The sequence below is a fragment of the Rhinolophus sinicus genome, chromosome 15 (genome assembly GCF_057876585.1).
Source record: "Rhinolophus sinicus isolate RSI-liver-muscle chromosome 15, RSI-T2T, whole genome shotgun sequence".
Classification (NCBI taxonomy): Eukaryota; Metazoa; Chordata; class Mammalia; order Chiroptera; family Rhinolophidae; genus Rhinolophus; species Rhinolophus sinicus.
The window spans coordinates 125766697-125783702 of NC_142515.1; the positions used below are offsets into that span (position 1 = coordinate 125766697).

Consider the following 17006-nt stretch of genomic DNA (forward strand, 5'->3'; position numbering starts at 1 on the left):
GGGTAATCAAATATTGATGAGAAAAAGTTCTTTTCTTAGAAGAATCCAAGCTAATACATACAAAGGGAATAACAGAATTTGACAACACCTGAGCCCCCTGGGCATTCTTCACTAACAGTGGTAAGCGTTATGTGATACAGCAGGAAGCACACGGCAACAGTCAGCTGTGAATGCTTGTCACAGTCATAATGCTGTAAACACTGCATACTGATACACTACCACCGTACCACTCTCCCGAAGCAAATCAGTAGAAAGAATCAAAGAGATTAAAGGAAAAAATAAAACAAGAAGTATGCAAAGTAGAAAGCACAAAATAAGTTGGTAGACAAAAATGCAATAGAACTGTAATAACAGTAAAATAAATCAGAAATGACAATAAATGTAAACAACATAGATAGACTACAGAGGTTATTAGACTGGATTAAAAAACAAAAATCAGCTATATGCTATGTATAAAAAAACACCTGAAATATAAAGACACATTAAGATTGAAAGAGGTTATTAAAAAATACACCTAAGTTCTGTCAAAGCAAAATGTATTTGAGTTATTAGCCTTCAAAATTTAGCTAGGAATTGTTACTTATTTTCATTTTTAAAAGGAAACTCTCAATCGGTTCCTCCTAAACAAACAGGCAGCAAAATTTAAAAACAAGTTTACTAGTAACTTATTTTACAGTAAGTATTTAAATAAATCAAAAGATAAAGTAGCTTATCACTGTATTTATTTTTTTTTATAAAATGCATTTGCAGATAAGCTTCATCAGAAACTGGTGCTACAAAAATAAATATAAAACAAATATACATGTTTACATATGTCACTTACAACATAAATACACATTATTTACATGTTCAAAAACTCTAGCATGTTTTGTCCATGATTCTCGAAATGCCTGAGAAGTAGGGAAAACAATAAAAACACAAATATACCACTTATATTTTTGCTTTTAAAAGATTGTTCAATAAAAATGAATAAACACAGTAAAATCTGGGGATATATGTTCTAAGAGCAAACTAAGGTGTCCTATTTTAATCTATGACTACTACATTTTGTAAATGACTCAACTTTCATTCTGCTTTATTCTCTCATTAGAATATATCCATCATGGTATAGATTAAAATTCTCTTTTATAGAAAGGCTTTCTGAAGAAGTTATTTTAAATAAAAGTCACTTTTCCTTGAAAGCCAACAGAAACATTATTTATTAAACTTATATACTCAAAGGAGCTTTAATCAATGAAAACTAGGAGTTGGATTAGAAAACATCAAAAGGATGGAAGAAAGACACTGTAATTTCTGTTTGATGTATTCTGGTAATTTTTCATTTTCTCCATATCTAAGTGAAGCAAAAGAAAAACAGACAAAAACATTACTTAATTACTTGGTTCATATGAGAGTACCAAAAGGCATATTACACTTTTCAGTAATTCTTCAATGGCAAGAGGTATCTCAGAAAAATTATACAGTTACTCATTAGAGTAGATACCTAAATTAAGCATAAAGATTAAATAGATACCTAAATTAAGCATACCCAGTTTGTTTCCTGTCAAAACAGACCAAATTCTAAATGTATTTAAATACTAAAAAGAAAATTAGATCAAAAAGATTGAACTGGCTTTATAATTTCTAAAACAACCTGAAGATCTGGATTCCTCATTACACTGAAGGCCCTAATCTAAGGAAAATACAAGCTAAATACATTATAGATACATTTCTATATAAATGTTAACAATTTCCAAATTACCACACAAAATAAATCTGAACTTTTATCTTCTAAGTATGAGTGCTACCCTTTCTATTAACTGTATCCTTGCATTTTCTGGAGCATTTGAAAGAGCTATTTAACAAAGCCTGTCACTTCATGAGTAGTTCTTTAAAGGATGACACTGCATATGTACACATTTAACACAAAAAGCAATTGGTAGATATCCACAAATTATATTTGTCTCAAGTAATTGCTGTACAATAAGCACTTCTCACAAAGGATCATGTTGGTGGTGGCATCATCAGCACCGCACCTCTTTTTAGTAAGTTATGGTTCAAAATGTGGAAACTCTACTACTGCTTATTCTTGCTATTGCCAGATTCCTCATTTTTAGCATTTTTAGGTGACTGCCTGGTACATATTCTCATACAGAATGAACATATACATTCAAAAACATCTTTCAAACATTAATTACATTAGATCAAATACAGCCTTTCATTTGAGAAAAAAATCCGGTTATCTCTTAAACAAAGGATTCCTTGTTTCTATGTTCTTTTATATAACGTGCTTAGGTATATCATTTTGAACTTAGAAGTCTGTTACTTCTAAAAAGGGCCATTCTAGTTAGGCCACAAGGAATCTAACCACTTGCAATGGATTATCCATCCCTATCAATTAGCCTGCATTCATGTAGCTAACCATAAAACAAGCATTAGAAAAGCTATATGAACTGCTACGAATAATTAACAGTTTAAATAATATGAACACTGTCCAAATGAAAACAGGAATTTTATTATAATCATCTTTTTCAACATGTAGAGAAAACTTATAGCAAAGGACTGAATCACAACCAGTGTTTTACGAACTTACCTCGTTGTCTGACCATTTGGTGATGTATAACTGATAGAAGACACACCTGCTTGCACGACCAGCTGGGACCCATCATTAAACTGAACCCACACAGCTCCACTAGTTAACTAAAAAAATAATAAGCATGGAAATTATTATAGAGATGATCTGAGGTTATTAAAAGATACTCATGTTTAACAGGTTTTTCCACATAGTTAAAGAAAAAGAAAACACCTCTCAGGTAACTATAAATTTGGAGCTGTGATGGTAGTAGCATTGAAAAAATTCATGTCTTCTACAGAATTATTCCTTCAGTAGCTAAAACATTAGATTATTAAAATTATTCTAAATTAATCCCATTTCCCATTCATTTCCATTAGGATATCTGAGAAGTCTTTTTTTTTTTTTTGTATTGTTTTCAAACAGTATTTCTAACCAAGAAAAGATTCAGGAAATAACAAAAGCAACACTGTCTTAAATTAGGATTTCCCTCTATTCTTCATCCTTAAACCACAAGAATTTCTCTTCTGCCTGAGAACGCTATATCTTAGCTTTTGAAACTTGTTCCTTTAGCCACTGATGTTTACAATGTGCCACTCCAAACAGAGTACAGAGAAGACATGTACTCTGGAAACAAAGAGACCTGGGTTTAAATCCAGACTCTCCCTGCTAATGAGTAGGAACTGTGCAAGTCCCTTAACCATTGTGAACCTATCTATAATAGGAGATATCAACTTTAGGTTTTACTTGGGGGAATAATGAGACAATATACATGAAAACCATGGCACCACATTGCAGGTACTCAACAATGCTGAGTTCCCCTTCCTTTATTTCCTGCTCCCTCCCATAAGGGACAAGGCTGCATGCTACTTCACTGGTAAGTAAAAATTACATGTGTATGCTCAAGTCTCTATACTTCAATCTTTTAGATAATATACACATATAGGTTCACACCTACATCAAATTCTGTAATTTTGAAACTCAATGTGGACTTTACTTTCAAAGGCAAAAATGCTTTTCTACCAAATGAAAATTAGTAATATAGATTACACATAGTTTCTAAAATTTAAAATGCCCTGGACATCACTTCTCAACTCCTAACAATCAGTCATTATGATAACCTCTGCTTTAAAAACAAAAGGCAAAAATAGGTCAGTCAGGCCCTAGCAGGCAATTTGTTATCAATAATACCTAGAGTTTTCCAACTGTATACAAATAAAAAATGATTAAATTATTAATGATATAACCAAAGTAAAAAAGGTACAAAAAGTTTCTTGCAAAGAGAAATCTTTAAAATAATTTAAATTTCTGCGTAACTGTCTAATCACTACAGAAACCAAAGACATTCATACTGAGAAAATTCACTTTCCTAAAAACCTCTCACCTGTGTAGCCCAACCAACATTTTTCACAAAAACAGACTTCAAAAGTTGTGCTGCTGCAGGAAGACAATCTGTTAGAAGACTAGGATGGGTGTTTGTTCCAGAAGCTGCAGCAGTAAGGCCAAGTCCTTCATCTGTGACCATCTACAAACAGTAAAGCGACGAGATTAACCCTCAGCATTTCTATAAGCCAACTTCAGCAAAAGAAGAAAATGACTGGTTTTTCATAAGCCTAAAGTAATTTTTTAAAAACAAAATTTTAAAATTAAAATATGACCGTATTATGGAAAATTGGAAAAATACAGGAAAGAAAAAACAAATCACACAATTGCTGTTTTCATTTTAGTAGATATCGTCCCCTTTTTCCCCAGGTTTAATTTTTCATAGCAGCAATTATAGTAAGTACGTATGTGTGTGTGAGTACACACATACACGTATGTAAACACACACATATCTACATCTTTAATGTTGCAATTTATACTACATTGTCATGTGTAGTCTTCATTGGCATGATAGGTTACTGAGTAAAAATATAATCAGTTTATTTAACCATGAGCCTATCATGGATATAAAGGCAGTTAATGATATTTTACAAGTAAAAACAAAACATTTTAATATATGTAGCTTTTTCCAGAGGGATCAGGTTAGGCCTGTCTGAACCTGAGGGTGAGAAAGAATTAGCCATTGAGGGGCTGGGGAAAGGAGTTCCAGGTCAAGTAAACAGCATGTGAAAAGGCCCCAAGATTTTGATTTATTCAAAGAATTAAAAGAAAGCTTCTGAGGCTCAAGCACACAAAGTGTGGGGTAAAGTAGCCCAGCATGAGGCTGGAAAAGTACATAGGTGATAGTAAGGGCACACCTTAAGGTGTGTAAGGAAGGTGGGAGTAAGGAGTTTTAATTTTCTATAAAGGGCACTGAAGGATTTTAGGTACAGAAGTGACATATATTTACTTACAGAAGAATTAGGTATCGGTGCCTGTTTTGGAGAAGCAGCACTATTTATGATCATTCTACTCAAAGGTGGCCTCTCTCTCATCGGGTAGTTTGGATCCACAGAGGGAGGAGGTGACAAGGCCTGAGGCAAGCTGGTACTACTAGGTTTTCTGAAGGAGAAAGAAGTGTCCAAATGTATTCCCTTAAGCTTTCAATTTATGGAAAGGTAAAGAATGTCCATCATGTAAATACCAGACTGCTTTTTAAAAACATTTCCTATACATTTTAGCCATGTTTAAAAAACTTGCAAACAATTACCTTCCTATGATTATTGGAAAAAACGAAGCACTTCCACTTTTCTTTTCCTCTTCTGCAATTATGGATTCCAGTGCTAAACAAACACGATGGCCCTATTCCAAAAGAAGAGTGCTTTCGTCATTACTTCACCTATGTCATTTGCAGTTATTAACTGGTATGAAAAACCTATAAATAGGTACATACCTCATTAGCATGGTCCATATACATTTTTATTTCCTCTTTCAAGCTATTAACTTCACTTTGACCTTTTAAGGTATAAGATTTCCCAGTCTTTTCAATCACATGAATTAAGGCTTCTGTTTTATGTATCTTTGCTCCTTAAAAAATAAGAAAACTATTCTTATATCATTTCTTTAACTACTCCTAGATTTATATTCATTATCATACCAGTACATAATGGCTCCTAGATCACGGTATCATTTATATTCACTTGCTGACCACTAATAAAATGAGGTTCTCTTAAGTATTTAGTAAATACAGTTCATCCATCTTTTTGTCTGAATATATATGGTTTAAGTCTGAAACATTTACGATACTTTAAAAAGCCACTGCTCTCAAACAAAAACACAATTGAAGGACAGGTAAAAGGATATGTGTGCTGTGTGAGCTTATGTGCTAAGTGTCCCTTCAAGGACAGAGCTTTTTACAGAGTAAGAAGTAAATCATCATTATAGAACAGATTTAGAAAACAAGATTCTCTGGTGCAGCTCTATCCTTCGGCACATTTATAATTCTCATAATTTGGTATATGTCCATTTGGTATATATTTCCTTGTGTGTGCATGTGTATATGTATATCTTAAAAACTTGCTGTGTGAATTAAAAAGAAAAAAAAACAACTACCAAATTATAATCTAAAGGGAAAAAAATTACCATTTTAAAAGGTACTTACCATCATAAAACCAAACCTCAAAATCAGCACCAGGGGAATTCTCCATCAAGACGCATTTAGCATATCTTGTAAAATAAGTGATTTTGGGAGATTTAGATCTTACAAGCTGTACAAATCTGGAAGCATATTGGTATTTTCGCCAGTACTTTTCTGGTGCGGGGGGTGGGGGGAGAAAAAACATTACCTATTATAAGGGAATAAAGTGTTGACTTGACATAAATCTCATGAAAATTTAATATTTATTTCTTCTCTTCCTCAAAAATTCAAGCTGATAGATTAGTAATCCCATTACCAAAATAAACTTATTTTACAGATGTAAGTCTATTATTTTAATGAAAACTAAAGACAGTATAACATTCCCAAGAAACATTAATATATAACAAAATCTGATGACTAGTATTATGATTATTTTAAAAATCTTTCTTTGAATCACCTCCTTATTCTAAGTAAGGTAGTAACTCCTGGAAAGTTTTTACAAGTGAAATAAAAAGATTTCTACCTGAGATATCAGAACCCAGTGACTTTCAGAAAAAAAAGCACTGCTCTTTTTACGTTAGTAAATTATAGAGTTCTGTGGTCCTAACTTACACAAGTAAACTGCAGTTCCCTGTAACTGTGGTCATTTGTGGTATTTAAGTCTTGTCTACCTATTTTGATTTCTAGTAGGGTTAAATTTACATAGGTTTTCTTTTTTTGTTTCTGTCACCTCAGTGAAATCTTACTATTCAGTACTTAATTCCACAATCTTTAATATCTAGAAGCTGAACTGGCAAATTTGCTTAACTACAATTGTAAATAATCATTTAGGTAGCATGGTAATAATTTCAAAAAGTCAAAGACTAGATACTTCATGTTGAATTTTCAATATGATTCTAGACAAATTAGTAACTAAAAAATTGTACAAATTAATTTGTGGGATATATGATTAACATCCCAGAGTTGGTTTTACCATTATAACACAGAATATGAATAAACATTGTAGTAGTAACGTACACCCCATCTCACCTGATATTAATTTGAGAACCTGACCTGCTGCCAGACTGAAGCTAAGATATGTACAACCCATGACAACCACATATATATATAGTTTATACATATATAAGTCTATTATCTAAATATATCCCCTGGCAAATGGACATACCTGGTAAACCGTCAAAGCTGTACCTACTGATGTTGTCAGTAGGTGAGGGTGGTCTATCAGCAAGGGGAAAACCTCTTTCATCATTTGGATAATAAATAGTGATCTGCCAAAATATGTTTAAGAATTCTAATTACATGCCATTAAATCACAGCACTTCAGTTTGTTACTAAAATTCTGAAAAGGGAGTTCACATGTAATACTAAATATTATTTTATTGAAAACGCTAAATATACTATAAAAGTAAGATTTTTTTGGTCTTAATAACCTTAAGCCTAAAGTTTAGATTGTGTTACTAAATTATTTTTAAACCCACACTAATTTATTTAAATATGTGTAGTATGCACATAGTATCACTTTATAGTATCGCTTTTTGAATTCCAGAGATACTATTCATTACCAGGAAAACTGATTTAAAAAAATTTTGAAATATCATTATAAAATGAATTGGAAGGCTAATCAGCTTAAGTAATGAACTTACAAGATAAATAAAAGAACATTACCATATTTCCATCACTAGATATTTGAAGCACTTCTTTCACATATTCTTGAGATGCATGCTCCTTTAGAAGCTCCACACATACCTCCTCTGAATCAAGTATGCTCACCTAAAAAACAAAAACTAAAATCAATAATAATTCTCCTTACTAGAACAGCTCTGACATATATAATACTGAACAGAAAAGTACTTAACCATGGCAGACATAAAACTAGTCAAAATAAACCAGCTGCTTCACTGCAACAGTCTGGACAAGAGGTGTATTTGAGCACAATTATGAAACATACGGAGCAAAGGTATAATGAAGTGTGAAATGATATAACCAGTGACTAGAAAGAAAGCAGAAGGTAGGGTGGAGAAAAAGGACTTTGAAAAGACAATGGTATGCCAAACAAAGGCAAGACTGGCTGAAGTGGAAAACAGGTTACAGATGGAATTAAAAAATAAAAATCACCATTCCCTATTCACACATGACATCTTTTTAAAACCCTAAACTTAATTTTGTGCATACTTTTTCTTTAAATAGTTTCAGATGTTAAAAAAAAATTATTTTCTAGTTTATCTTTTTGATTTGAGACTGGATTATATGTAAAAGCCAAAGGTATTATTAAATATTAATTTGGTGATTGGAACTGTGAATAAAATAACATTTAACACAGTATTTGCCAGTATTATTTTTAAATGTTGTTCATTATCAATAACTTAAAATTTAAAACTTAGCAGTATCAAGTTACCATTTTTAAAGTAGCCATAAGAAAATAAGAGCCATTTTTCTATAAACATCAAGTCTCTTTTCTTTCAAATGAGCTTAACATGCACATATCAAAAGTACAGGGACATTACAGGGAACTAAAAAAAAAAAAAAAAAAAAACGTATTTGATACCAGAAACCATTTTACCCAAGGAAATATCACAGTAATTTTGAAAAATAACGGACATACCACAGCCTTTTTGGTTTTCTGTCTGATAGGTTTTAACCTGTAAGCTGTCAAAGGAGCCGTAATGCTTCGCAATGTACATTTCTGATAACCCAGTGGTGGCTCCATACCCCTTGTCTTGCTTTGTTCCGAAAGAGGTTGTAAGCCAAAAATAGATTCTTGTTGAATTATCTCAGGTTTACTAGGAAACGCAGTCACATATTTCATGGTGTTTGGCTGTTTTGCAGAATGCGCGTGATCAGAAGCATCAGGGCTCTTTTTGGCTTTATCAGTCCAGGCATTTCTAGACATGTCCTGCAAATCTGGATGGCCCTGAAAATCTCTGTTTGGGCTCATGTTGATGTGCTCAGGAGTTTCTCTTAAATGAGCTGTAATACACACAGAACAAAGCAATTGCATGGAATAATTAAAAAGCCATGTCTACACAAAACAATGTCATGTTGCTTATAATAGCTTTTTTTCTTCGAGGAACAAAAGAATTCTAGGGGGGAAAAAGTCATAATTTTTCTAATAAGCCGCTTAAAATATGCCATAATAAAAGTGAGTTTAAAGGACATTTTAAGCCAGATTGCAAAGGAGTATCTTCAGTATTCTTAAGACTAAGACAGAAGATATTAATATGAAATTAATTTTTCAATCAAGGCAAAAACTAGCCACCCAGGATCACCTAACTAAAAGAAATAACTGCCAATGCTGCAACAAATATAGAAATGTCAGGATTTCCCAAGTAATCATTCTACATAATATGTAAATTTATTCTCTTTAAGCTAAGGTCTATTCCGTCTTTACTTATAAAATATGTGACCAAAAGCAAAAAACACTACAATATATGAAATAGCTTTAATACTATATTAATATTTAGTATTATAAGTGTATTTGCATACACATTTTTAAAAATGTTATTAAAATTTACTCATTTATATTTTATAGTTTTAATGTTCATATGGGAACATTATATTTTTTAAGTCCTTAAAATGATTAGACTATATAAAATGCAGTAAGACAGTATTTCAAATACTAAACTCTATAAAAATTTCTTTTTGCAATTTTTCCATTACATGACTTTTTGGTGTTTTTTTCCTCTACTCCCATTATGACAGAAGTATTTCAGATCAAATATTACACTTTAAAATTGCAGCAGCACGAGTTATTATAAATAAGGTTCCTTCTCTATCTTAGATATGTCCATGCTACCAAATAAAAGTATCTGTAAACACAATAGAAGGTTAATTACAAGCAAAGTACATGGCACTTTTATAGTTTTAAAAAACATAAGCTTGAATTATTATCCTCAACAAGTACACATGAAAAGTTAATTCTCTTGGGCTTTTGAAATAATATACATGTTTTTAAAAAGAAAATAAATAGACTATTGAGGTGACATAACAACTCTCTGCTTAAATTACAGCTATATTATTCACTCTTTGTGTGAAGTAATATAATACTTAATAAGAAATGATCTCCTCCTCTCCATATGCTTCTTTTTTATTCTCTCTTTTTGCATCATTATTTTCCAACCCACCTTCTGTGGATCGGTCATGTTCATTAATGAGAAATGTTCAACTTTCAAACTCTCTCTATATAAATAAAATAATGACTTGGATGACAGCTATTTTGAAATGTTTAGGGTTTTGGTTGCTGTGTACTTTAGTATATATGAGGTCCCACTGGTAAACCATAATGTCCACATCAGTTTCTACATAAAAATAAGGTCACTGTCTCTTGATTATTTTAAAGGCACTGGTAGCAGATCCTTATTACACAGATGCCTCAAGAGCAGAGGGTTAAAGAGTAAAGTCTGCTTGGGTTGGAATCCTGGCTCCTATCTCCCCTATGGGCAGTGTAGCCTGGCAAATTAAGCCCTGTGCATGCAATTTTATCAACCTTCCTAAAATATCACTAATAATAGTATTGTCCTTATATGTTTTTTGTGATAAGTTAATAAGGTAAGCATTAAGGACAGTGGCTGACATAGTAAACACTCAAAATGTGTTAAGTTATCACTATTATTGTAACATAGTTTATTGAAAATGCATTTTTTATTAGTTTCAGGTATACAAAACAACACAATGATTTAGACACCCCTCACAAAGTGATAACCCCACCGAGTCTACTGAAAATGCATTATTTTTTAAAGAAAACCAAATAGAAAAGGGTAATGCTTGTTTGCTAAGGGTCCAAGTCATTAATTTTTTATTAAATAGTACATTAAAAACTCACCATTTACTTGCAATTTCCCAAACCACTGTTGTACCATTTCAGTCTGAGATGTCTGGTCTGGAAATGAAAAAGGAGCTTTTCCTGGACAAAGATGATTGGAGCTAAACAAAGAAAACATATCTCCATAAACTTAATAAAAAATTGTTAGGTAATAACTTTTTAAGATAAAAATACTTAGAAAATGAAATCTCTTACTTGAATATCTGAAAATTTTAGAGTACCTGTAGAAACCAATATCTGCATAACTAAATTGTCTCTAAGAAGCTAAACTCCCATGCCAAAATGCCCATGGCACTGTTATGTTTCTATATGGCTACTGCCATCTTGCAATTTAAGCATACAAATCAAAGATCAGAAAAACAAAATAAACACTATAGTCACTAAACAACTAGTCTTCACGTGGAAGCAGCCAATATGATTACTTGTCACTTCAGATCAGCTTCTCTCTTTGCCTGCAGATATGTTTATACCTACTATGAGTACTTTAGAGACAAAACGTGTTTAATATACTTCACACTAGAGACCTGCTTCATATAAAAAAATGAAACTAAAAATTCCCAAGTATTCTACATTCATGAGTACATACACTCATATTGAGATTCTTAACCACAATTCAAAATCATCATCCTGATTCTCTTCCTAATAAGAATAGAAATCATAATTAATAAGTGCCCCAAGAATATCTGATGTTAGGAAAAGGTAAATCCTCTTAATAAGAGGCAGCTTCATATTTCTGCTAACAGTGTTTATCGAAAAAGTAAAATGTGTTTGAATTATTCTTACAGTGCTTGATTGTTATCAGGTCTCCCAACAGATCCAGAACTATTAGATGTCTTTTCTTGAAAGAAGCGAAAAATATTGACATTGCTGTTTGTGGGTGAGTATCTTTCTTCATTTTCAGCTACTCCTGACCTTTTGTGTTTTGAAAGCATCTCTGCTGAGTAACATCGTTCCATTGTACATGCGTTGTCTCGAGACTGATTATTCGAAGTGCTGGACCTATCAGAGGAATGGGCTCTACGAAGGTATCGAGAATGTGGCCTTTCTTCTGCGTCTTGGATTACTCTTCCCCGTCTACTATTACTGGTTTCTTGTTCTTGATTTCCCCACTGAGTATAAAAACTGCTTCCATCTTGTGAAGAAGTAAAATCACTTATATTTTTATTCTTTGGAAACAGAGTCATTTTATTTGGGAGTGGCTGACCAATCAAAAGTCTTCTTCTGTCAAATAAACTACCACTTATACTGGTACTGGAAGAAGCTGTAATTGCAGTAGAAATAGTGGCATGTCCACTATCAATTGAGTCTTCTACAGTTCCTAAATCCTTACTTTTTGTTGAAGAATTTTGGGACATAAAAGGATGGTCTAATATTGAAGACAGACTTAAACGATCTGCTGGATTTCTACGAAGTAACTGGTGAATAAGGTCCTTGGCCTCCCTTGACAAAAAAGTTGGCATTTCATAATCTGCCAGTACTACTTTATTTAACGTGTTCTTGACTGTGTCAGTGTCAAAAGGCGGTCTTCCAATAAGTAATGTATAAAACATACAGCCCAAGGACCAAATATCAGATTCGAGTCCATGTGCACTTCGAGTTGCAATTTCTGGTGAAATGTAATTAGGAGTCCCACATAATGTATAGTGCTTTTCATGTGGCATTTTCAATTGAGTTGCCAGCCCAAAATCGGCAATCTTGATGTTCATATTACGCGTAAGTAGGAGGTTAGAAAGTGTGAGGTCCCGGTGTAATATACCATGAGAATGAAGGTACAACATTCCTGTGATGATCTGGTGCATGAACTGTCGAGCTTTTAAAATGCAAAAAGATAAAACTTAAAATTTAGAAAATCTGGAAGACAGTATTTAGAATACATTATGAAACCCAACTACACATAACAGAATATTAAAATTAGAATATTGGCTTACAACTTAGTTTTACCAACTAAAATACCACGCTGATAATTTCATAACATTCTTTAATTCCCTTTAAGACAACTTGGTACACCTTTTATCTAATCTTTGTCCTTTCCAACTGATGTGTTTTCCATATACAATTAAGGGAAGCTTAATTTTATTAGCAACTGGAAGTGACTAGAGTAACTAGGGTAACCAGAAGTCCCCAGCAATCAAAGAAAATATTTATAATTGAACAAATAATTCATACATACATTCTACTTGTAAAAAAAGTCAAGCTGAAGTTCCTCTGATGGCCCCCCAAACGAATCCTCCCCAAAAAGTAACCACTATTAACAGTTTGTATATATTCTTTGATACTTTTCTTCTGTGGGCCTACATACATTTAAATCTACATAAATATTTTGTAATAAATGCTTTATAAATATAAAAATGGTATAACAACATATAGTTTCATTATTTCCCTCCCTACTTCACAATATTTCTTGGAGATATTTCTATGTCAGTATATACAGATCTTCATTGTATATAATTCCTACTGATGAAAATTTGGGTCATTTCTGATATATTTCAAGATTACAAAAAAATAAACCAATAAACATTCTTGTACATGCTTATTTTCTTATGCATACTATGCGGTGTTTCTCTATGGTAAATTCAAGTAGAATCAATGGGCTGAAGGATAAAATTTAGTGTTTTAATACCTTGCCAAATTGCCCTCTAAAAGGCTGTATTTTCATGCACATCCTTGTTAATATTAGGTAATCTCACTCCATTGAGGAAAAAAATGGTATTTATTATTTTTCTTGGCATTCTTATGATTACTATTGAGTTTGAGCATCTTTTCATGGTTATTGGCCATTTGTACTTCCTCTTCTGTGAACAGTCTGCTTATATCTCGTCCATTTTCCTATTCAGTTATCTTTTTCTTTTTAGGCATGTCTTATATTTTTAATATTAACTCACCAGCCATAGATTTTACAAATATTTTTTTCCTATCTTTGTCTTTTAAATTTCTTGACAGTACCTTTTGTCATACACATTCTTAATTTTAATTAACTTAAGACTTTTCCTTTATATGGTTTTGCAGGTTTTGTTTTATTTAAGGCCTTAATATTATATGGTATTATGAAAAATGCAGTAATCACCATTAATATTTGAATGCATTTATTTACAATTTTTATTGTGTCCTTTTAAGTCAAAGGACAGGAACAGTTCCACAACTCTTAATACATATGACAAAATTGTTTTCCTAATGGTTTACATAGATTCAAGTGTACAAAAAATCTATCAGCAACCACCTTTCCTAGCTTACCTACACTCTCAGTTAGCAGAGTAAATAAGATAATTTGAAAACAATCATTTGTGAGATGATGAATGGACCTTGCACTTGGGCTTGGTCTGAACTATAGTTAATTATAAAAAACTGGGGAAGTTGAAACTGACTGTGTATTTGATAATAAGGAATGATTAGGTGTGATAATGACTTTGTGGTTATGTTTTTTTTTTAAGTCTATAACTTTAAAGATATATGCCAAAATATCTATCTATATATTAAAAGTACCTATGATTTGCTTCAAAATACCCTGGGAAACTGGGGAAATAGGATACAGCTGAAACAATTTGACCATGCATTGACAGTTTTGAAAGCTGAGTGGTTTAAATTCATAGAGGCTCATTATACTAGTCTATATTTGACATTTTCTATTACAAATGGTTTCAATAGCTGTGCTTGACTTAGAAACTATTTTATAGTCATCAATAGCATTCTAAAAAGATTATTCCACATTTGAAAGGATACACACTAAATTGGTACCAATGATTTAATTTAAAATGTGGTTTTGGGGAAAGATGGATAACAAATTTCTGCTTTTAATTTGCTTGCATTATTTATAGAAGTTAATCGCTCTTGTAACTTGGGGGATCTCCTTTTGTCACCCCAAGTAATTTAATTACTAAATACTGCAAAATAGAATTAGTTTTTTCAAAACTATAAAAAGTAAAATTTACATCTACCAAAAAAAGAAAAAAAGCAGTAGCCTACCTTCGTTTTCTGAGAATGGTTTCCTTCTGTTCTTTAGGAACCTGTTCATTTCTCCATTATGGCACATTTCTAATACTAGGTAAACATAATTGTTATCTTCAAAATAGTTATACAGCTGAAATGTAAAAGAACACAGTAAGTTATAATACACAAAAGTTTAATGTCCTTATCCAGTTTTATAAACTTTGTATCTTACCTCCAAGATTGACGGATGTTTCAATTGGCAATGTATTTTCACCTCATTTTGGACTCTCTGTACCATTCCAGCTTTGTACATAGCTTTCTTATCTATCTAAAAATAATAACAAAAATTTAGCCAAGTTTCAAAATAAAACTTCCCTTCCCTTTCCCTAGTGGTTTAGATAAGTGATTCTTAATTACTTCTGTTATTCCTATTAGACTGTCTTCTAACAATAAAGGATAGCATTTTAGACTGTTACAGTGTTAATATAGAACTCAGTACAAGTGTGTTCTTATTATAAACAAATCATTATTTGCTCTTTGATTTCTACCAATTATTCCAAGTATGTATAATTAGAATAGATACCAGGTCTACTGAACATTAATGAAGATAAAACACTTTTTTAACCATGATCAAGGATATCCTAAGATATCCATTAAGTTCAAGACTTGAAATTATTGGAACTATTGTCTTCTGCCTAAGCAATGGGTTTTTTACACCATAATCAAAGAAAAAGTTGGTAGGTAAGGAGTTTCTGACACCTGCAGTAGCATACCTCTGGAGTTACTTGCAAAGGAGAGGTGAGTTGATTAATATATTCTTACCATTTTGATTGCAACTTCCAAACCAGTGTGAATGGACTCAGCTCTGTAGACACCAGCAAATGATCCTTTACCAAGCAGATTTCCAACTTTAAAATCCTTAAAAGTTAAAATTAAAAAACATGTGTCATGACTCACAGGAGTAGAAAGAAATATACGAAGGGACTGGAACAAGAAGATAAAATGAACCGAAAGGGGAATTTGCATTCAAAATTCAAGCAGGTATTACACCTCGACACAGCAGGTGTCTGTGGTGGAAAGCATGCTGACGCCTTGCGGGGCTCCCTGAGCTTCCAGGTTGGGCTCCAAATACAGCACCCTAATGATCTGGTACCTCATCCTCAGTGCAACCTCAGCACCCTCCTCCCACCTCCAGCCAACCCGTGGGAGTCAGGGGCCAGGCCGGGATCCCGCCGCAGTTCCCGCCGGAGGTAACCGCCATCCCCTTGGAGATGCCATGCCTAGAGCGGCAGCTCCGGCGGGATCGCCGCAGTGTCTAGTGACAGAAGGGAGGGAGGGGCCGCGAGTGTCTCACCTGTCCTGCCACCCCAGTCTCTGAGGGGCGGGCCGCTCCGCCCCAAACAGCTGGGCCCCCGGGCGGTTGCGACCCTCCCAAAGTAGCTCGGCCCCCGCCCTACAGCCGTTAGCTACGCCAGGTCCCCTTCCAGCAGGGGTCTCGAGTGCCGCCACTCCGAATGCCACCCGCCCCTCTCAGGACTGCCGAGGGTTTTCACCTCGATCTTCTCCCCAATGCAGGTCGCCATATTTCCAGGCCCCGGTTTGTGCTCCCCGGGTCGGCTCCCTTCACGCAGTCCCTTCGAGGCAGCGCTCCAAGCAGCCAGCCGTTCTTGGCGTCCATCAGGTTCGGCTCTCTAGGCCGCCGCTCCCGGCGACGACGGCACAGCCACCGAAAGGTCTCCCGGGAGCCTTCCGAGGCTTGGGCGGCGCCTCCGCGCTCCCATTTTGAAAAACTCGCGCCGGTTGCGGTCCTTGCTAGGCCGGCGGTGACGTAACGAGAAGGGTGGCTCCGGAGAGGCTGCGCCCGGGCGCGCATGCGTGTCAAGTTCTTCGCCGCTCGCCGGGGTTTGCAGGCCGCAGGACCGGAAGTGCTGCGGCTGCTTGCAGCTTGGGTGGGAAGTGTCAGCACTTCCGCTCTGGGAAGACCCACGTGCAACGGATGAAAGAGCTGGCCCGAAATGTGCGATATCGTCACCTGATCCGTTACTTACTTGACGGTCTGAAAAACTATTTCCAGTTCTGTAAGGCGTTTAAAACGATTTTAAAGTTTCAGATGTTTAAACTTGACAGAATAGCACGGGGTGGGGGGCATTACCTGGCTTAAATGCCTCCAGTTTTCATAACTGTAAGGCATGTGTACTGTGCTTTAAGAAAAT

At 34.2% G+C, this 17006-nt stretch overlaps 1 protein-coding gene across 2 annotated transcripts; it reads right to left on the reverse strand.

Moving 5' to 3' along the window:
- Positions 1 to 705: 705 nt before the first annotated feature.
- On the reverse strand, positions 706 to 16618 carry PLK4 (polo like kinase 4). 2 transcript variants are annotated; one of them, XM_019749044.3, is made up of 16 exons: positions 16347 to 16618; positions 15616 to 15711; positions 15026 to 15121; positions 14830 to 14944; positions 11653 to 12679; positions 10870 to 10970; positions 8653 to 9017; positions 7716 to 7820; positions 7216 to 7318; positions 6075 to 6224; positions 5367 to 5500; positions 5184 to 5275; positions 4888 to 5035; positions 3936 to 4076; positions 2573 to 2679; positions 706 to 1333 (listed from the first exon to the last, which is right to left on the reverse strand). In XM_019749044.3, exons 1-16 carry the CDS (start codon positions 16374 to 16376, stop codon positions 1231 to 1233), a joined length of 2913 nt encoding a protein of 970 aa, XP_019604603.3. In that variant the 5' UTR covers positions 16377 to 16618; the 3' UTR covers positions 706 to 1230. The 2 variants fall into 2 exon arrangements, with proteins under 2 accessions (XP_019604603.3, XP_088648742.1); XM_088792616.1 differs by lacking the exon at positions 16347 to 16618 and having other exon boundaries at positions 15026 to 15117.
- Between the last annotated feature and the right edge of the window lie 388 nt (positions 16619 to 17006).

What these genes read in the sequence shown, in the direction of transcription:
- PLK4 (XM_019749044.3), bottom strand. Translation starts at nt 16,376, where the DNA reads ATGGCGACCTGCATTGGGGAGAAGATCGAG. An exon ending in CAGCTTTGACGGTTTACCAG is followed by an intron (nt 6,225 to 7,215) that starts GTATGTCCATTT and finishes CCCCCGCACCAG; the next exon opens with AAAAGTACTGGCGAAAATAC. An exon ending in TGAGGTTTGGTTTTATGATG is followed by an intron (nt 5,501 to 6,074) that starts GTAAGTACCTTT and finishes TTATTTTTTAAG; the next exon opens with GAGCAAAGATACATAAAACA.